General features: G+C 39.5%; 1 protein-coding gene across 2 annotated transcripts in view; it reads left to right on the top strand.

Moving 5' to 3' along the window:
- LOC111156370 (piwi like RNA-mediated gene silencing 2) overlaps positions 1-21,231 on the top strand; it is an 87,513-nt gene that overhangs the window by 41,521 nt on the left and 24,761 nt on the right. For both annotated transcript variants that reach the window (XM_022517200.1, XM_022517208.1), the window contains 4 exons: positions 2,301-2,402; positions 2,978-3,094; positions 3,679-3,767; positions 4,643-4,748. In XM_022517200.1, coding sequence (XP_022372908.1) covers positions 2,301-2,402; positions 2,978-3,094; positions 3,679-3,767; positions 4,643-4,748 — 414 coding nt within the window. The remainder of the gene's footprint in view (positions 1-2,300; positions 2,403-2,977; positions 3,095-3,678; positions 3,768-4,642; positions 4,749-21,231) is intronic.

Below are 21,231 nucleotides of genomic sequence, written 5' to 3'. Positions count from 1 at the left end.
ACGCTTGTAGTCTGGTGTGGCCTCCCCCTACGCCTGATCATTGATAATTCTGCTCTGCTTTCAAAAGAATAACCCTGTGTACGACCTCAGCTCCCCCATCACACCACTTGCCACGTTCTCTTTAGGAGAGTATACTGCTATCAGTTTTCATGCAGCATGGATATGATGTTCATTCATCACATTTACCAAACTTAACTCATAATTGGTCTTGTCTCTGTTGTCTTCAGGGCATGCTGTTGTATTATTTATTAGGGGTCTCAAACTCAGATGTCTGCGGGAGCCAGGTGAATAATGCAAGTGAATTTAGCTGGGAGCTGATTGTAGTGAACTAATGAGAGTAAACCCTATGACTCTTATAAAAGCACAGCATTATCAAATTAATTTTTAATTTACTCCTTTTTCAGTAGAAGCAAGAAAATCTGGATTTGTGTGTATGTGCCCCTCCTTATGTTTAAATGTTAGTTTATTTTATTTTTTTAAAGATTTTATTTATTTATTTGACAGAGAGAGATCACAAGCAGGCAGAGAGGCAGGTAGAGAGAGAGGAGGAAGCAGGCTCCCTGCTGAGCAGAGAGCCCAATGCGGGGCTTGATCCCAGGACCCTGAGATCATGACCTGAGCCGAAGGCAATGGCTTAACCCACTGAGCCACCCAGGCGCCCCTAAATGTTAGTTTAAAAAGGGAGGGATGCACCTGGCTGGCTCAGTTGGGAGAGCATGTGACTCTTGATCTCAGGGTCATGAGTTCAGGCCCCACACTGGCATGGAGCCTACTTAAAAAAAAAATGATAGGGGCACATGGGTGACTCAGTCGATGACCGTCTGCCTTCAGCTCAGATTGTGATCCCAGAGTCCTGGGATTGAGCCCCACATCAGGCTTTCTGCTCAGCGGGAAGCCTGCTTCTCCCTTTCCCACTCCCCCTGCTTGTGTTCCCTCTCTCGCTGTGTCTCTCTCTGTCAAACGAATAAATAAAATCTTAAATAATAATAATAATAAAATGTAAAAAGTATTAATAAAAAACAACACATGTAAGTCACTGTAGGGACTAAAAAGCTACATGTTTGGTAGGTCCAGCCCATAGGCTCCCAGTGTGCAGCCTGTGTTCTCCGTGACTTTTGAAGTTCTTTGATGTGATTACTAGAATGTGTTCTTAGAGAGGTCTTTTTTTTTTTTTTTAAGATTTTGCTTATTTATTTGTCATAGAGCACGTGCGTGCAAGCACAAGCAAGGGGAGAGGCATGCAGAGGGAGAAGCAGGCTCCCCACTGAGCAGGGAACTGGATGTGGAACTTGATCCCAGAACTCTGGGATCATAACTCGAGCCAAAGGCAAGCACTTAACGGACTGAGCCACCCAAGCGTCCCTCAGAGAGGTCTTAATCTAACACTAATCTTGATTTGGAATAATATACTATTGATTTGTCATTAGTAGCTCTTTCTGGCATAAAGGATTAGCACCTTCATTTCACTTTTCTTTATTTTTGAAAGGTCCTGTGTTTCCAATGTTGGAACTCTTTTTTTTTTTTTTTTTTTAAGATTTTATTCATTTATTTGACAGAGAGAGACAGCAAGAGAGGGAATATAAGGAGAGGGAGTGGGAGAGGGAAAAGCAGGCTTCCCGATGAACAGGGAGCCCGATGTGGGGCTCAAACCCAGGATCCTGGGATCCTGACCTGAGCCAAAGGCAGACACTTAACGACTGAGCCACCCAGGTGCCCCTCTGGTGTTGGAACTCTTATTAAACAGTAAGGGGTCAAGGATGCTTGTATGAGATACTCTGCTGGCGATACTATTCTGTCTTGTAACCAGAGAGTAAGGAAGAGCCACTTACGGATTTGGCTGTAGCTTCATTTGTTTGTGTTCGGCTCCTAATAGTTTCTTGTGGTATTGTACTCCATGTTTCCTCAGTTTTGTGGTATGAATGTAATAAGGTGGTTAGTTTACTGAAGAGAATGGTAAAAAAAAGCATTATAGGGAATTGAAAGCAGCAACTAAGTAACCCTTGCAGATTTTCAAGCCTGCCTTTTCCAGGCATCTTAAGTGTCCTAAGAAAGACGTCAGTTGGTCAGGACCAGCTCTAGATAATTTATGGTATCATATTCCATATCTGTGCAAAGAAGCCCTGAACCCAGCAAAGATTCAAAGACCTGTTTGGGGTTGGAATGTCTACCGTCTTTGTTTCAGTCCTCTTCTGCCTTAAAGGTCCCACGACTTTGCAGGCTCTTAGACTGCCCCCAGCTGGAGCCCCATCAAGGTGCCCTGAGAGTTTCAATGCCTGACTTATGTACTTTATCTCCTCAAGGGGAAGATACAGATGGTTGTTTGCATCATTATGGGCACACGTGACGATCTCTATGGGGCCATTAAAAAGCTGTGCTGTGTGCAGGCTCCTGTGCCCTCACAGGTGAGTGGGAGCTGGGCAGGAGGCACAGATGGAAACTCTAGCCTCTCTTGAGGCTTTGAAAAGAGGGATACAGGTGTTCAAAAAGACTGAAGTAACTATTAGAAGCCATGCGTGTATGCTGTCTGGTGGAACATTCCCCTTATTAGAGTAACCTGGTTAAAAGCAGATGCTCTTTGTAAATGCTGCCTTCCTGTTCCCAAATGAGTTACTCTTGCTGGTTCAGTGGGTGAGCTGCTGGGTGGTTTCACATGACTGGGTTCTGAGAATATAGGCTTCCCTCTGAAAGGGGAAAGCTGTTTTTCCTTAGTAGGTTTAAAAAAAATTATCCTGTATGAGATTCTTTTGAAAGTTTTTGTTTTTTAGTTGTTTATTGTTTTGTTTTGTTTTGTTTTGTGTTTGTGGGGAGTGTGTATGTGTGAGTGCAATGCCTGCCTAGAAATCCTAGAATTAGAACTGGTCAAAGTGTATTATCTGCTAACTGGAGTTTCCTAAACAAATGTAGTGTTTACTTTAGGCCTGTTTACATCATCTGACAAGCTGATAGTGTCCTCTTTCCCCACACCCCTTTGTTATAGGTCATCAATGTCCGAACCATTGGTCAGCCAACCAGGCTTCGGAGTGTGGCGCAGAAAATTTTACTTCAGATTAATTGTAAATTGGGTGGTGAGCTCTGGGGAGTGGATATTCCTCTGGTGAGTGATGCTGAGATGTGTCTTCATTCAATTTAGCTCTCCAGAGACTCCTACCTAGTTGTTTTCCTCATAGAGTTATCTTTATTCTCCATGCTTAGTAGTCTAAGCGGTTCATAGCCTGATTTGGTATAGCCCACAGGCTGAGAATGGTTTTTATAAATCTAAACAGTTGAAACCAATAAAAATAAGACTAATATTTCCTGACACATGAAAATTATTTGAAAATCCATTTTCAGTGTCTTTAAGTGTAGTTTTATTGGAATACAACCATACTTCTTTATAGACTAGCTACGGCTGCTCTCGTACTGTAACGACAGATGGAACTGGAGAGTTCCTGCAGAGACTGTGTAGCTCACAGAGCCCAACGGTATTTACTATTTAGTCCTTTACAGAAGAAGTGTGCTGATCCTGTTCTAGATCTCTGACTCGTTCATAGTGTTTAAAAAAATGTCAAGTTGATGTCAGTCTTTCTCTTCCTTTCCCAGAACTTATTTTCATATGTTGCTTTTGGGGGTACAGATAACAAAAAGATGGGGTGATGGATTGCTTGTTGTTTGGGGTCTGTTTTTTGTTTTCTAACTCAGAAACAATTAATGGTGATTGGGATGGATGTTTACCATGATCCTAGCCGAGGCATGCGATCTGTGGTTGGCTTCGTTGCAAGCATCAATCTGTAAGTACTACTTATAGTGCCATTTTGTTCGGTTACCTCATTTTGATGCCAGTCTTACTATAAATCCAGGGAATGCTTTCTAATATTTTGTATTACAGTAAAAGTATACTTTATGAAAGTATACTTAACTTTTTCCTCCTTTATCTTCCTAGTAGTTTATCTAGTCTATTTACCAGACTTGTCAGATCTGTAAGTTTGTTCCCCTGGCTGTGGTGTAATCGTTTTCAAAATGCGGGCTGTGTCTTAGTGGATTTTTCCCCCAGAAATGAGGAATTTTTTTTGTTCTGATTGTAAAAACAAGGCATGCTCATGCAGATAACTACAGAAATTTAGAAAGTGAAAGTACCTTATGGGCCATCTTTTAGTAACTATCACCAAAATTTTGATGTATATATACTTCTAGATTCTCATTTATGCACATAGTAACACATATAGGTGGTGTATATATGTATACAAAATGGCATATTATTGTGTATACTATTCCTTAGCTTGTTTTATGTACTTAAATTATATATTGCTGACATTTCGTCATGTCCATACAAATAAATCTCAACCAATTCTTCTTAACTGCTGCATGGAATTTATTGTATGCTAGAGCACTATTTAGTCTTCTGTTGGTGGTTATCTAGGTGGTTAAATTTTTTCAGCTGGAAGTGGTTTTGTAGCAAATATCACAATTATGTCTATATTTTTACATTCTATATGTGGCATATATTTTTCCCTGTATTGCCATGTGTTTTTACCTGTAACACAAATGCATTTACTAGGTATTTGTATTGGTGCATGGAGGAGCCTGTGTGTACTGACATTCAGATTGTGGACCTTCCTCTGCGAGTGTGTGTTCATCTGTCTCTCTCTTACTGCCTCTTCCCCAGCACTCTCACAAAATGGTATTCACGAGTGGTATTCCAGATGCCTCATCAGGAGATTGTGGATAGCCTGAAGCTGTGCCTGGTGGGCTCCTTAAAAAAGTTTTATGAGGTGAGGAGAGCAGAAATTTTATTTTATTTCTTTATTTTTTTGGCGATTTATTTATTTGACAGGGAGAGTGAGCACAAGCAGGGGGAGTGGTAGGGAGTGAGAGAAGCAGGCCTCCCCGCTGAGTAGGACCCTGGGATCATGACCTGAGCTGAAGGTAGACGCTTACTGACTGAGCCACTCAGGTGTCCCAGAACAGAAATTTTATAAAGTTTGGGGTTTTTAAGGACTGCCTATCTGACCACTTTAAGAGGAAGTCTGACTTAGTGGGAGGGGTCCCAAATTGAAGGTATCTCCTAAACAGACTGAAAAGTTAGTCATTGGCAACTTTGGCAATTGGCAAAGGCATCTCAAAGGGACTGCTTTCAGGCTTCTACTTGTACAAGAGATAAATACTTTGATTTTGTTTGGTAAGTAATGATTATTCCCAGTTTGTCAGCTTGATGTCTGTAGACATAATCTTCTTGCCCTTATCAGGAAAGTGGGGGTAAATTTCAGCAATTAAAGCAGCTTATGAATTTACTCAGCTTTTTATGGCTATTACTAGGTACTTTTCATTTCGGTTCAAGACAAATGCCTCCCTGTAAATCACCCCTAGAACTCCCAGGAATGCTAACTGTGGAGAATTGCTGTCATTAAACTGATATTGGGTCTGGCACAATGAGCAAGCAAAGTACTGGGTTTTACCTTGGCCAGTACATCAAAGGAAGTGCTGATAAGTGGTTTTCATGTCTTAGGGTCAGAGTTAGCCCTTTGCATGGAGAGTAACAGCAAGAAATTTAATTATTTCATATGATCACAGTCAATAGAACACCAACTTGTTTCTTTTTAGACTCTTTCCTACACTGTCCTTCAAATAGTTTAATATTCTTTCAGTATTTGTGATCACGTAAAAAAAAAAAAAAGTTGAATTTTGTCTCTAAGGAGACCTATATATATACTACCTTGTCACCAAGTCCTACCACACCTTCCTTTTTCTTGTTGTTGGCACTATTTCCCTTCAAGGTCTTCTGTTAGGTGCTAGATTTTCAAAGATTCCTTCTTTGAAGACTTTTCTGCACCCCCGCCCCCGCCGCCCAGTGCTCCATACCTTAGACTTATTTCTTTATGTTCCTTCCTCTTCCAAGGCCCCTTTTTCCTTTGCTTATTTTTTCCAAGTCCCCTTGTTTACTTCTATGTAGTGGCTATTACATTTTGCCTTATATTAGTTCATTGTATCCTTATTTATCTTTCTCTGGGCTGTGAATTACTTGAGCACTGCTTGGTTATTGATGGCCATGTAACAAATTTACCCTAAAACTTAGTGACATGCAGTGAGCATTTATGATTCTGAAGTCAAGAAGTTGCGCAGGGTGCAGTCGGCTCTGGTGACTCTTCATATGGTCTTTCTTTCTTTGTTTTTTTTTTTTTTTGTGATTTTATTTATTTGACAGAGAGAGACACAGTGAGAGAGGGAACACAAGCAGGGGAAGTGGGAGAGGGAGAAGCAGGTCTCCCTCTGAGCAGGGAGCCCAATGTGGGGCTCAGTTCCAGGACCCTGAGATCATGACCTGAGCTGAAGGCAGACGCTTAACGACTGAGCCATCCAGGTGCCCCTCATGTGGTCTTTCCACATGAGTTAGTTTGGGCTTCCTCACAGCATGGTGGGACACAGTTCAAGGTGTGAGTATTCCAAGAAACTAGAGCCAGGTGGAACTCACGTTGCCTTTATACCATACCCTTGAAAGTCATGCAGTATCACTTTCACTGCATCTCATTTGTCCAGTAGTCTCAGTATGAATATCCCTAATATTTGGAGGAGCCAGTGTGGGGATGGGATAGATTTAAATAATGGATCTGCCTATAAAACTGTTACATACATTTTCATTTGTTTATACTAATTTAATTACATTTTCCCCCTCGATTTGACACTGTTTATTCCTTCCACTAAATTTGTGCAGAACTCTTGAGCATACAATTTAGCTGGTGGTTAACTAATCCAGTTCTTTCTCAGGCCATTCATTCTTGCATCAGTATTATATTCTGAAGAAGCATTAACCCAGTTTCCAAATATACTTGACTATCAACATCAGTATTATTATAATACTTGTTTAAGTAATAGAACTGATTCTTAACTAACAAGGTTAGTGCCCCATCACATTGCAGTATGGTAGTAAATACAACCTGAAATATGAATCAGAAGATACTGAGGCATTACTACAGCTCCACTCAGGCATGAGTAATTATTCCGGTTCACTGTCATATTACATGACCAAAAGATCTCCCAGAACTATGCCACTTAAGTTTGCAGGCTTTCATTTGACATTGTCAGGTTCTAAAAGCAAGAACAGTCTCAACAACGTGGCTCTACTTTTTCAGGCATGTGGTACACTTAAGCTACAGGCAATATTATTTCTTGTTCTAGGCCTGTTTTGAGATACCAATGAATGTAATGCTGGATTTCCTTCATTGCATAACTGTTGATTCATTCCTTTATCCTCAGCTACCATTCTTCCTTCTTTCCATTTATACCTTAACTTTTCTTCCTTTGGAAGGAATGTTAGGTTTGGCCCCTGTGCTGGTATAGGTTGCTGATAGCAATTCTAGCGTGGTAGGTGCTTTCCCCTCAGTCCACTCCCATTCATATAGGGAGGGCTACACAGGTACAGAATTAGTGAGCTCTCTTGACCACTAGGCAGTTTAGCTGCATTTCCTGTGAACCTCAATTTTGTTAGAGGGGTGAAAGCCTGATCTACCCCATCAGACCCTTAGGAATTTCATCATAATGGTTTAAAAGTATAGTTACAGTTTTTTGCTTAGAGATTGTTATAGATTGAATTATACCCTCCCCCGACACACACGCAAGTTACTGACATTCTAACACATAGTACTAGTGAATGTGACTGTATTTGGAAATAGGGCCTTTGTGGATGATGAAGTTAAGATGAGGTCATTAGAGTGTGCCCTAATCTAATATGACTGTGTCCTTATGAAAAGAGGAGATTTGAACGCAGGGGCAGATACACGTAGAGGAAAGACGAAGTGAGGACACAGGGAGATTGCCGTCTAGAAGCCAAGGAACACCTGAGGCCACCAGAGGCTAGGAAGGAGTCATGGAACAGATTGTCCCTCATACCCCTCAGAAGGAACCAACCCTGCCAACACCCCGATCTCATACTTCTAGCCTCCACCCCGGTGAAACAATACCTATCTGTTGTTGAAGCCACTCAGTTGGTGTACTTTGTTATGCAGCCCTAGAGAACGGATATACCATTTATCCCAGTTTGGGCATCTGCAATTGCAGTTCTGGTCTGAGAACCAGTAGGAAAAAAAGTGTTGAGGTCATGTGAGGAAAACAAAAAAATATTGTTATACCAGCATCTTTCTCCACCCTCTCTTCTCTGGATCGCCCAGAGAAAGGGAGAGACATCCTCTGGGTCCTGTTCATGTTGAGTGTCTGTACATACTCATGAAATCTTGCAAGTCAACCCTCATGCCTTTATTCTCTGCATTTTAGACCAAAAAAAAAAAAAAAAAATGTTTCAGTTGTTCATTCTGTTCGCTATCAAACTGTTACTCTCAGGATGAAAATGTGTTCTTCGATCTGAGGAAATGTGAGCTGTCAGTCCAAATTGATACAGTATCTTTTGTTGTAGATCTTTTTTTTAGTATTTTGAGCATTTATATCTACCAGGAGGTATGCATAGCCCAGTCCACAATAGATGTCTGTTTATGTCAGGAAGTATTTCTTGCCTCCTGGAGCTACCAGGATAGTCTAACTTGCCACCTATGTGCAGGGCCTTCCCTTCAGGGAATCTATCCCAGAGCCATCTGCATTCTCTGTTATCTCCTCTTATCAGCCAGAACAATTCTTGGTGGCATTTTGCACTTCAGAGTGTGCAAGAGAAATGTCGATTCAATCCATTTCTGCATTGTTGCAGTCTTCCAGTGTCCATTCATTTCATGGACCCAGATTTCACCTCAAGCAGCACAGCAAAATATCTACTTGCCAGGTCCGATGTCTTTTTGATTTGGGAGGGAGGTAATTATTCCCCATTTACTCTATTTACTGGTAATGTTTACTCTGCTTTTCTGTCCCTATGGATTTACTGATTTTGGATACATTTTATAGAAATAATCATAAAATATGTGACCTTTTATGTGTGGCTTTTTTTGTTGAGCATGTTTTTAGGGCTCATGCAAGTTGTAGTATATATCACTACTTTGTTCTTTTTTATGGATGAATGATATTCCATTGTGTGTGTATTCTGCAATTGGTTAATCCATCCATTATTGATGGACATTCGGACTTGTTCTACCTTTTGTTATTGTGAATACTGCTGTAAATATGCTTATATATGTATTTGTTTGAGTACCTCTTTGCATTTCTTTTGGGTATATACCTAGGAGTGAAATTGATGGACCATAAGGTAATTCTGTGTTTAACTTTTTGAGGAACCAGAAAATTGTTTTCCACAGTGGCCACACCATTTTCATTCCTGCCAGCAATGTACAGAGTTTCCAATTTCCCCAATCCTTGCCAAGACTTTGTTTTCCATTTTTAATTGTAGCCACTGTGAAGTGGTATCTCATTGTGATTTTAACTTGCATTTCCTTAATAACGAATGATGTCAAACATCTTTTTCATGTGCTTATTGTCTATTTGTATATCTTCTTTGAAGAAGTCCTTTCAGATCTTTTCCCCATTTTTTAAAGAATTTATTTATTTGAGAGAGAGACAGAGAGCCTGAGTGGGGTGAGGGACAGAGGAAGAGGGAGAAGCAGACTCCCTGCTGAGCAGGGAGCCCGATTCTGGGCTCAATCCCAGGACCCCGGGATGATGACCCGAATCAAGGCAGAAGCTTAACTGACTGAGCCACCCAGGTGCCCCTTTTCCCCATTTCTTAATTCAGTTATTTGTCTTTTTGTTGTTGAATTGTAAAGTTTTTTACATATTTTGGATACAGAATGCTTGTTTGATAAATGATTTGCAAGTATTTTGTCCCATTTTGTGGAATGTTTTCACTTTCTTGATAATGTTAATTTGATGCATAAAAATTTTAAATTTTTATGAAGTCCAATTTATCTGTTTTTCTTTTGTCCATGTATGTCTGTCATTCTTAATGTCAGTACAAGACTGTTTTGATTACTATTTTTTTTTAATATATGTGAATTTCTGGAATACAATCTTATTTTATTTATTTATTTGACAGAGAGACCACAAATAGGCAGAGAGGCAGGCAGAGAGGGAGGAGGAAGCAGGCTCCCTGCTGAGCAGAGAGCCTGATGCGGGGCTCGATCCCAGGACCCTCAGATCATGACCTGAGCCGAAGGCAGAGGCTTAACCCACTGAGCCACACAGGCGCCCCTACTATTTCTTTTTATAGTTAGTTTTGAAATCTGGAAGTGTGAGTCTTCCACGTTTGTTTTCTTTTTTGAATATTGTTTTAGCTGTTCAGGGCCCCTTAGAATTTCATATGAAATTTCCATTTCTGAAAAAAAAGCCATTGGAATTTTGATAAAGATTGCATTGGATTTGTAGATTGCTTTGCAGGTGTTGCCATCTTAATAATATTTAGTCCTATAATATATAGACGGAGAATATTTTTTCTATTTTTTTTTTAAAGATTTTTATTTATTTATTTGACAGACAGAGATCACAAGTAGGCAGAGAGGCAGGCAGAGAGAGAGAGGAGGAAGCAGGCTCCCCGCAGAGCAGAGAGCCCGATGTGGGGCTCGATCCCAGGACCCTGGGATCATGACCTGAGCCGAAGGCAGAGGCTTAACCCACTGAGCCACCCAGGCGCCCCATTTTTCTATTTTTTTAGGTCGTCTTTAATTGCTTTCAGCAGCATTTTATAGTTTCCATATATAATATATAGTTTCCACATATAAAATATAAATATTTTACCTCCTTGATTAAATTTATTCCTAGGGATTTTATTGTTTTAGATGCAATTGTAAATGTAATTGTTCCCTTAATTTCATTTTTGAATTGTCCATTTCTGGTATACAGAAACATAACTGGTTTGTATGTATTAATCTTTAACCTTACCACTTTTTTGAGTTTGTTAGGTTTAGGGCTTTTTCTTTTTTCAAAAATTGTTGAAATTTTCTATTTATGGAATCAGGGAATCTCCAAATAGACAAATTATACTTCTTCCTTTTCAACTTGGATACTTTACTTTTTTTTATAAGATTTTATTTGTTTGTTTGTTTGTTTGTTTCAGAGAGAAAAAATACTCACATGAGCCAGGGGAAGAGGCAGAGGGGAGGAGGAGAGGTAAAGCGAGAGAATCCCAAGCAGCCTTTGAGCTGAGCATGAAGCTCAATGCAAGGCTTTGTCCCGTGATCCTGAGATCATGACCTGAGCCCAAACCAAGAGTCAGATGCTTAACTAACTGAGTCAGCCACTCAGGTACCCCTCCAATTTGGATGTCTGTCATTTCTTTTTCTTGCACAGTTACTCTGGTTGGAATTTCCAGTACAAAACTGATAGCAGCGATGAAAACAGGCATCCTATTTTATTCCTGATGTTTGTAGGAGAATAATTTTAAGTCTTTCACTGTTAAGTATATGTTAGCTGTGAGTTTTCCATAAATTTGCTTTCTTGGTTTTTTTTTTTTTTAAGGTTTTATTTATTTATGGGGCACCTGGGTGGCTCAGTGGGTTAAGCCGCTGCCTCCGGCTCAGGTCATGATGTCAGGGTCCTGGAATAGAGTCCCGCATCGGGCTCTCTGCTCAGCAGGGAGCCTGCTTCCCTCTCTCTCTTTCTCTCTGCCTGCCTCTCTGCCTACTTGTGATCTCTCTCTATCAAATAAATAAAAATCTTTTTTAAAAAAAGATTTTTATTTATTTGACAGAGAGAGACACAGTGAGAGAGGGAATACAAGCAGGGGAAATGGGAGAGAGGGAGAAGCAGCCTTCCACTGAGCAGGGAGCCCCGTGTGGGGCTCGAACCTTGGACCGTTAGATCGTGACCTGAGCCGAAGGCAGATGCTTTCTTATGTTAAGGCAGTTTCCTTCTATTCCTAATTTGATGAGCATCTCTCTCTCTCTCTCTCTCTCTTTTTTTTTTTTTTTTTTGACAGGTGATGAGCATTTTTATGTTGAAAGTGTGTTGGATTTTATCAAATGCTTTTTCTGCATATTAATTTATAAAAATCTTACTCATAGTAATACCAAATTAATTTCAGTAATGTATAAAAACTTTGTTCTTTACAGTTTTATTCTCTTCCTCTTTTTGTGTGCTAATTCTGTATTAGGGTTCTCTAAAGAAACAGAGTCAGGGGGTGCCTGGGTGGCTCAGTGGGTTAAAGCCTCTGCCTTTGGCTCAGATCATGATCCTGGAGTTCTGGGATCGAGCTCCGCATCGGGCTCTCTGCTCAGCGGCGAGCCTGCTTCCTCCTCTCTCTCTGCCTGCCTCTCTGCCTACTTGTGATCTCTCTCTGTCAAATAAATAAATAAAATCTTAAAAAAAAAAGAAACAGGGACGCCTGGGTGGCTCAGTTGGTTAAGCAGCTGCCTTCGGCTCAGGTCATGATCCCAGCATCCTGGGATCGAGTCCCATATCGGGCTCCTTGCTTGTCAGGGAGCCTGCTTCTCCCTCTGCCTCTGCCTGCCATTCTGTCTGCCTGTGCTTGCTCTCTTTCCCTCTCTCTCTCTCTGACAAATAAATAAATAAAATCTTAAAAAAAAAAAAAAGAAACAGAGTCAGGAGTGTATGTGTGTATATGTGAGTGCGCATGTGCATTCGTGCATGCAGAGAGAGATTTATTTATTTTAAGGAATTGACTCACATAATTTATGGAAGCTGGCAAGTTCAAAATCTCCAGAGAGGCCAGCAGGCTGAATAACTGATGTTGCAGATCAAATTTGAGTTTTTCCTACTTTGTATTCCTTAGGCTTCTTGGATAAGTTAAATTTTTCACCAAGTTTAGTAATTTGGGGTCCACTATTTCTTCAGCTTTCTTTTTGACCCTTTCTCTCTCATCTGTCCTACTGAGACTCCAGTTATTTGTATTTGGTATGTGTAATGGCGTCTTACTGTCTCAGAGGCTCTGTTCATTTTTTTTCTTTTTCCTTCTTTCTTGTACTGGATAATCTCAGGGGACCTATCTCCTAGTTCATGGATTATTTATTCTGCCTGATCAGATCTGCAGTTAAGCCCCTCTAGTGTGATTTGTCATTCTAGTTATTACACTTTCTAACTCCAAAATTTCTATTTGGTTCTTGGTTATAACTTGTTTCTTTATTGATGGTCTATTTGGTGAGACATTTCCAATTCTTAAGGTCTTTAGATGTGGTTTTCTTTAGTTCTTTGAACAGTATTTAAAATACTGGTTTATGGGCGCCTGGGTGGCTCGGTGGGTTAGGCCGCTGCCTTCGGCTCGGGTCATGATCTCAGGGTCCTGGGATCGAGTCCCACATCGGGCTCTCTGCTCAGCAGGGAGCCTGCTTCCCTCTCTCTCTCTCTCTGCCTGCCTCTCTGTCTACTTGTGATCTCTCTCTGTCAAATAAATAAATAAAATCTTTTAAAAAAAAAAATACTGGTTTAAAGTCCTTGTTCAGTAGTTATCAACTGGGTTATCTCAGGTAGTTTCTGTTGACTACTTTTTTATGTGAATGAGCCGTATTTTACTATTTCTTTGTGTGTCTCATAAGCTTTTATTGAAAACTAGACATTTTTAATATAACGTGACAGCTCTTCAAATTAAATCTCCACTCCCAGGAATTATTATTCTTTGTTTGATGGTTTTCCTGGCCTGATTCTATAATCTCCGTAATCTAGATTATGAGTAGCATTGAAAATTTTTCCCCTTGGTTAGCTTAGTGATCAGTTACTGACTGGACAGATATTTCTTTAAATGCCTGTTCTGCCCCTTTTGGTGACTGCTACATTATTTTCACAATTATCATAGCAGTGAGGCTACAGATGTTTGTTGCAGCTACTGCAGAGAAAGGAGGATGTGAGTTAGAGCAAGTTAAAACACCGTAAAGCTTGTGAGAATCAGCTGGTTTCATTGGGTAAATGCTCCTCAGACTGTTGCAAACCTCCGGTTAGTATCCACAATTCCAGGAAGCTTGATTTTGACCATTTTTGCAGTGTATTTGTTACTTTGATGGAGGAGTAGGTTTTTCAAGGTCCTTTCTTTCCCTTTCAATTTCCTGAGGAGTACTTTTGACAGTCTTGCAGTTTCCAGGTGGACGGTGATTAGAGTCTAGAACTCACTAAATGTAGATGACACTAGGAAACCTCCAACATTTTGGTTTGGTGCCCTAAAGAGCTACATCATAGGAATAAGGGTGAGGGAGTGGTATGTAAACCCTTAGATTAAACTACAGCTCATCTTTGAATTATTACTATTTCCGAAATCAGATACAATGACCCAGAATACTAGTGTTCCCTAGTTTCTCAGAGCACTAATACTACAGACTCCTGGAAGAAACAAACTTAAGTCTTCTGTGTATTGAAATATCATTGCAGGCTTCACCTAATTTCTATTAACACTATTTATAAATGCTATGTTTAGCATACTATTCTGAGAAAGGAATATATTATATATTATTATATATACACATGTACATGTTTACACACATGCATGTATGGATAGGTATAGTTATATATATACATATATGCATTCATACATATATAAATTGACATACATATATGTAAATGCATACATGAGTGTGTATAAAATCTAATTGTGTTTAATTGAAGACTTAATGAAGAAAAAAGAGTAAGAAAGCCAAGATATGGTTGGCTAGGGCCTAGAGCCTAGGGCCATGTGCTAATTCTGCAGTCAAATGCTCTACCCCTGAGCTATACCCCCCCATGTGCTAATTCTGAAAAAGGCAGCTAAAATGTTGAAAAGCTTTAGCACTTTTGAAAGCCTTTAAGAATCAAAAACAGGAGACCAGGGTCCCCAAATCTGTGGTCCTGAGTATACTTCCCATGCTTTGGGTTGTGAATCTAAAAGGCTGCAGATTAGGAGTAAAGAAGAACCATACGTAGATTGATTCTGAATCATGTCAGTCCCTGAATATGAATTTATGTGAACTCTACTGCTAGTTTCATGGCCCACTTGTCAGAGCAAATATAAATTCTTTGAAGAAGGGTAACATTATGTTAGGCATCCAAATGTTTCCACATTGCCTACCCGTCAGTAAATAATAACTAATAACACAAGGAGAGAAAATGAAGGAACTAAAAACAAACAACCAAAAAAACCAGATAATTAATTCTGGTCCACATAGGATTCAGATAATTGAGTAATCAGACATGTTTTAAAACTGCTACACTTGGGGCACCTAGGTGGCTCAGTTGATTAAACATTGGACTCTTGATTTCAGCCCAGGTCATGATCTCAGGGTTGTGAGATCAAACCCTGCATCAGGCTCTGTGCTGGGCATGGAACCTGCTTAAGATTCTCTTTCTCCCTCTCTCTTCCCACCTCTCTCTCTACCCCCTTCTAAAAAAAAAATAGCCACACTTAATGTGTTTAAAGGGATAAAAGACATTATGGATTTTAGCAAAGAATTGGGAACTATGAAGAAAAAGTTGGAATTTCTAGAACTGAAATTTATGCCAACCAGAATTAAATACTCAATGGATGGTTGTATTAGGTTTCTAGGACTGCCATCACGTACCATAGACCTGGTGGCTTAAACAGCAAAAAGATTTATTTCTTCACAGTTCTGGAGGACGAGAAGTCCAAGATCATGGTGTTGGCAGGGCTGGATTCTCCTGAGGCCTCTCTTCTTGTCTTGTAGATGATCGTCTTCTCTCTGTCTTATGGTCTTCATCCTGTGTGTATCTGTGTCCTAATATCCTCTTTTTCAAAGACACAAGTCATATTTAGGTAGGTAGGTCACCCTACCCTGGTGACCTCATTTCAACCTAATAACCTCTTTTTAAAGGCACTATTTCCAAATACAGTCCCATTCTGGGATACTAGGGGTTTGGACTTTAACATACAAATTTTGGGGAAACAGAGCTCTATGCATAAAAATGGGTAACAGTAGTTTAGACTTAATCGAGGAAGTAAAAAGTCAACTGAAAGATAAAAAAAAAACTGAAGCATTGAGGTACAAAAACATGGGAGGTATGGGGTTAAAAGATAATATATGCATAATTGGCCCAGAAGGAAGTTAAAGAGGGTATAGAACAGAAGAAGTATCCGAAAAGAGGTACATTATAATAAATAAAACTGTTGGACACACACAACACACACACACACACACACATACACACACGCACACACCCCTTAAGACTAGTCAGGAATATAAAAGGTTACCTTAAAAGAGCAACAAATGGGGGCGCCTGGGTGGCTCAGTGGGTTAAAGCCTCTGCCTTTGGCTTAGGTCATGATCCCAGGGTCCTGGGATCGAGCCCCACATCGGGCTCTGTGCTCAGTAGGGAGCCTGCTTCCACCTCTCTCTCTCTCTCTCTCTCTGCCTGCCTCTCTGCCTACTTGTGATCTCTGCCTGTCAAATAAATAAATTAAAAAAATAATAATAAAAAAAAAAGAGCAACAAATGGACCAATAGCTAACTTGTCAAAAGAAAAAGTGTAAGTCACAGGTAATAAAATAATAGCTTTGGGAACTCTTAATCTCAGGGTTGTGAGTTTGAACCCCATACTGGGTGCAGAGATTTAAAAAGATTCTTTAAGAGAGAAAAGAAAAGAGCTGACAATGTAGAATCTAGTATCAAAGAAAGTCTTCTAATAAGGTGAAATAAAGATATTCCATGGCAAACAAAAAATTGACAGACTTTGTCACTGGCAAACTCACAGTGAAGGAAGATAATAAATGGCATTCTGCATCTAGAAGGCAAATTATCCTAGAGAGAAACATAGAAGTAGGGCGCCTGGGTGGCTCAGTGGGTTAAGCCTCTGCCTTCAGCTCAGGTCATGATCTCAGGGTCCTGGGATCGAGGCCTGCATCGGGCTCTCTGCTCAGCAGGGAGCCTGCTTCCTCCTCTATCTCTGCCTGCCTCTCTGCCTGCCTCTCTGCCTACTTGTGATATCTCTCTCTCTCTCTCTCTCTCTCTCTCTCTCTCTGTCAAATAAATAAATAAATAAAATCTTAAAAAAAAAAAAAGAAACATAGAAGTAGTTACAGGAATAAAAGTGGCAAATATGGGATAAATTTTAATAAATACATACTATCTAAAATAATATAATTCCTGAATGGGTATGTATTTGTGTATGCCTATAAATTTCAAATTAATGACAATAGTACATATATTAAGAAGAAGTAAATGCAATTCTAATTCTAATGCTGTTCCTTGAATTGTTGAGTAAAAGATGAAAGTAATAATTTATATTACACTTAGATTTGCAGGAGATCTATGTTGCTGGTAATTTCTAGATCAGGCCTTAAATAATAAAAAGTATATAACTATCAAGGTGAGAGAAAATAAAACAATAAAAAATGTTTTTAAAAGAAGAAAGAAAGGGGTGCCTGGGTGGCTCAGTGGGTTAAAGCCTCTGCCTTTGGCTCAGTTCATGATCCCAATGTCCTAGGAAAGAGCCCCACATCCAACTCTGCTCCGCAGGGAGCCTGCTTCCTCCTCTCTCTCTCTGCCTGCCTCTCTGCCTACTTATGACCTCTGCCTGTCAAATAAATAAATAAAATCTTTAAAAAAAAAAAAAAAAGGAAGGAAGGAAGAAAAGAATGTGAAACAGCTGAGACAAAAATAGCATGCAATCCTTGAATCTTGAAAATGTTACACCTTGTGAAAGAAGCCTGTCACAGAAGACCACGGAGCCCATTTATAAAAAATATACAGGAGAAGGAAATCTAGAGAGACCAGTGTTTGCTTAGGGCTGAAGAGGACAGAAAGGTGGATGGGGTGGTGATGTTGTACTTATCTGTGAATGTACTAAATGTGGTCTTGTATATTTATAAATATACTAAAAATAATTGAATTTTATACTTTAAGTTGGTAATTATATGATATATGAATTATATCTCAATAACAAGATGTTTTTAAAAATTTTAAGAACCATACAGAAATTCTGGAGTAGTAAAATATAATAAATGGGGGCACCCGTGTGGCTCAGTAGGTTAAAGCCTCTGCCTTCGGCTCAGGTCATGATCCCAGGGTCCTGGGATCAAGCCCCGCATCGGGCTCTCCGCTCAGTGGGGAGCCTGCTTCTCCCTCTCCCTCTGCCTGCCTCTCTGCCTACTTGTGATCTCTGTCAAATAAATAAATAAAATCTTTAAAAAATATATATATAATAAATGAAAATTTCACTGGAGGAGATTAGTATCAGATTTGACTAGGTGGAAGAAATAACCAGCAGTCTTAAAGATAGGTCAATTGAGATTATCCAGTGTGAGGAAAAGGAAGAAAAAGGAATGAAGAAAATGAATAGAGACTCAGAGATCTGTGGGATACCATTTAATCATACCAACATAAATATAGCATGATTCTCAGAAGGGGAGTAAAGAGAATAGAAAAGAAAGAACATTGGAAGGGACAATAACCTGAAATTCTCAAATTTCATGAAAATGAGTAGCAAACTTATCCAGGAAGCCCAGTGCATACCAAGTAGTAAAAATCAAAGATATCTACACCTAGACACATCACGGTAAAACTACTGAGAGACAAAGAAAGCATATTGAAAGCACTGAGAGAAAGCAACTTAATGTGTTCAAGGCATCATCAGTAAGTTTAAGACCTGCTCTCTCATCAGAAGTCATGGAGGCTGGTGTGCTTGGGTGGCTCAGTGTGTTAAGCCTCTCCCTTCGGCTCAGGTCATGATCTCAGGGTCCTGGGATCGAGCCCCACATCGGGCTCTCTGCTTGGCGGGGAGCCTGCTTCCTCCTCTCTCTCTCTCTCTCTCCCTGCCTCTCTGCCTACTTGTGATCTCTGTCAAATAAATAAATAAAATCTTTAAAAAAAAAAAAAAGAAAGAAAGAAAATGACTTGCCAGACTTGGATACTATGAATGAAAATAACAGGATAATTTAAAAAAAAAAAGAAAGAAAAGAAAAAGAAAGAAATCATGGAGGCTAGAATGGAGTGGGAGGACATATTCAAAATAATGAAAGAAAAAGTTTGAATAAGAATTCAGATCCAGAAAAACTAAAAACGAGAGAAATCTTGACAATAGTAAGCTCAGTGAAAGCAGCTAGATATAAAAATGCTATTATTTTATTTTATTTATTTATTTTTTAAAAAGATTTTATTTATTTATTTGAGAGAGAGATCACAAGTAGGCAGAGAGGCAGGGAGAGAGAGAGAGAGAGAGGAGGAAGCAGGCTCCCCGCCAAGCAGAGACCCCGATGTGGGGCTCGATCCCAGGACCCTGAGATCATGACCCGAGCCGAAGGCAGAGGCTTTAACCCATTGAGCCACCCAGGCGCCCCGAAAAATGCTGTTATTTTATATAGCATTTCATTGAACTATCCAGAATAGGAAATCATAAAGACAGAAAAGAGATTACTGGTTTCCAGAGAGTGAGAATGTGGGCAAGAATGGGGAGTAAGTGCTAATGAGTGCAGGGTTCTTTTTGGTGATGAAAATATTACAGAATTAGTACATAGCTTGGTGAATATTACTGAAAACAACTGAATTATACTCTTCAAAATGGAGCATTTTAGGGGGTATAGCTCAGTGGTAGAGCATTTGACTACAAAATGGAGCATTTTATAGTATGTGATTTATGTCAATTTTTAAAAAGATTTTATTTATTTATTTGACTAAGAGACAGCAAGAGAGAAAACACAAGCAGGGGAAGTGGAAGAGGGAGAAGTATGGTTCGGCTGAGCAGGGAGCCGGATGCGGGGCTTGAGCCCAGGACCCTGGGATCTTGACCTGAGCCAAAAGCAGATGCTTAATGACTGAGCCACACCCAGGCACCTCTATGTCAATTTTTTTTTAAATGAAGGAGAATGAATCACTGAACTCTACCTCTGAAACTAATAATACATTATATGTTAATTGAACTTAAATTTAAAAAATAAGGAAAGGGGAATAAAATAAACAAAAGTAAAATAAAATTTAAGTATTCCAATAAAAAAAATAAAGGAGAAATTAAGACATTTTCAGATAAAAACTGGAAAAATTTATCACTGGCACACCTGTCCTACGAGAAATACTAAAGGGAGTCCTTCATGTAGAAATGAACTAATGCTAGATTGTAATTTGTGTCCACATGGAGAAATAAGTAGCACCAGAAAAGGTAACCATACAGATAAATATAAAAGAGAGCAAAATCTATTTTTGTCAGTTTTTCATACTCCATGATTTAAGAAACAACTGTTTAAAACAATAGATGTAAATCTGAGTAGAAGTGTGTTCAAAGTGTAAAGATTGAATTTGTGTGGCAATTAAGGCACAAAGGAGAGGTGAGAGAATGGAGTCATATATAAAGTTTTTTAATATTGCTGAAATTTATATTAATTAACCAAATGATACTGTTCCAAGTTAATATGTTAGGTATAATCTCCAAGGAAAACACTAAGAAAAGAACTCTGAGGGGCACCTGGGTGGCTCAGTTAAGTGTCTGCCTTCGGCTCAGGTCATGATTACAGTGTTCTGGGATCGAGTCCTGCATCAGGCTCCCTGCTGGGTGGGGAGTCTGCTTCTCCCTCTCCTTCTGCCCCTCCCCTTGCTTGTGCTCATTCTCTCTCTCTAATAAGTAAAATCTTAAAAAAAAAAAAAAAAACCTCTGAAAAATACAACAAAGGGAACAAGGAAATTAAAATGGTAACTGGACAATATCTGTTTAATAGAAAACAAGGCAGTTGTGGAAGAATAGAGGGACAAAATAAATATAAACCATGTGGAAAACAGTAATCTTACCCTATTAGTAATTACCTTACTAAACGTCCCACTCAAAAGATAGAGATTAGAGAATGGATTAAGTGAAAAATACATGGTTATAATTTCTGCAAGAGACACATTTTAGTGTCAAAAACACAGTGGGTTGAAAGTAAAAGTAAAAGGATGGAACAAGATTATATAGAGTCAAATAGTAACCAAAACAGAGATGGAGTGGCTGTACTATCAGATAGAACAGACTTTAAGATAATAATTGTTACTAGAGATAGGAAAGGACATTTTATAATGGCAAAATGTCAATCCATGAGGAAGACCTAAAATACAAATACATATGAACCTAACCCAAAATAGACCCCTCAAAATATATCAAACTAAAATTAGCATAATTAAAGGCAGAAATAGAAAATTCAACAGTGGCTCCTGGGTGGCTCAGTCGTTAGGCGTCTGCCTTTGGCTCAGGTCATGATTCCAGGTTCACATTGGGCTCCCTGCTCAGCGGGAAATCTGTTCTCCCTCTCCCACTCCCCCTGCTTGTGTTCCCTCTCTCACTGTGTCTTTCTCTGTCAAATAAATAAATAAAATCTTTTTTTTAAAAAAAGAAAAGAGGGGCGCCTGGGTGGCTCAGTGGGTTAAGCCTCTGTCTTCAGCTCGGGTCGTGATCCCAGGGTCCTGGGATCGAGCTCCACATAGGGCTCTCTGCTCAGCGGGG

Source organism: Enhydra lutris, unplaced genomic scaffold (genome assembly GCF_002288905.1).
Source record: "Enhydra lutris kenyoni isolate GAN:26980312 unplaced genomic scaffold, ASM228890v2 scaffoldscaffold3, whole genome shotgun sequence".
Lineage (NCBI taxonomy): Eukaryota > Metazoa > Chordata > Mammalia > Carnivora > Mustelidae > Enhydra > Enhydra lutris.
This window is presented reverse-complemented; position numbering and strand designations above follow the sequence as displayed.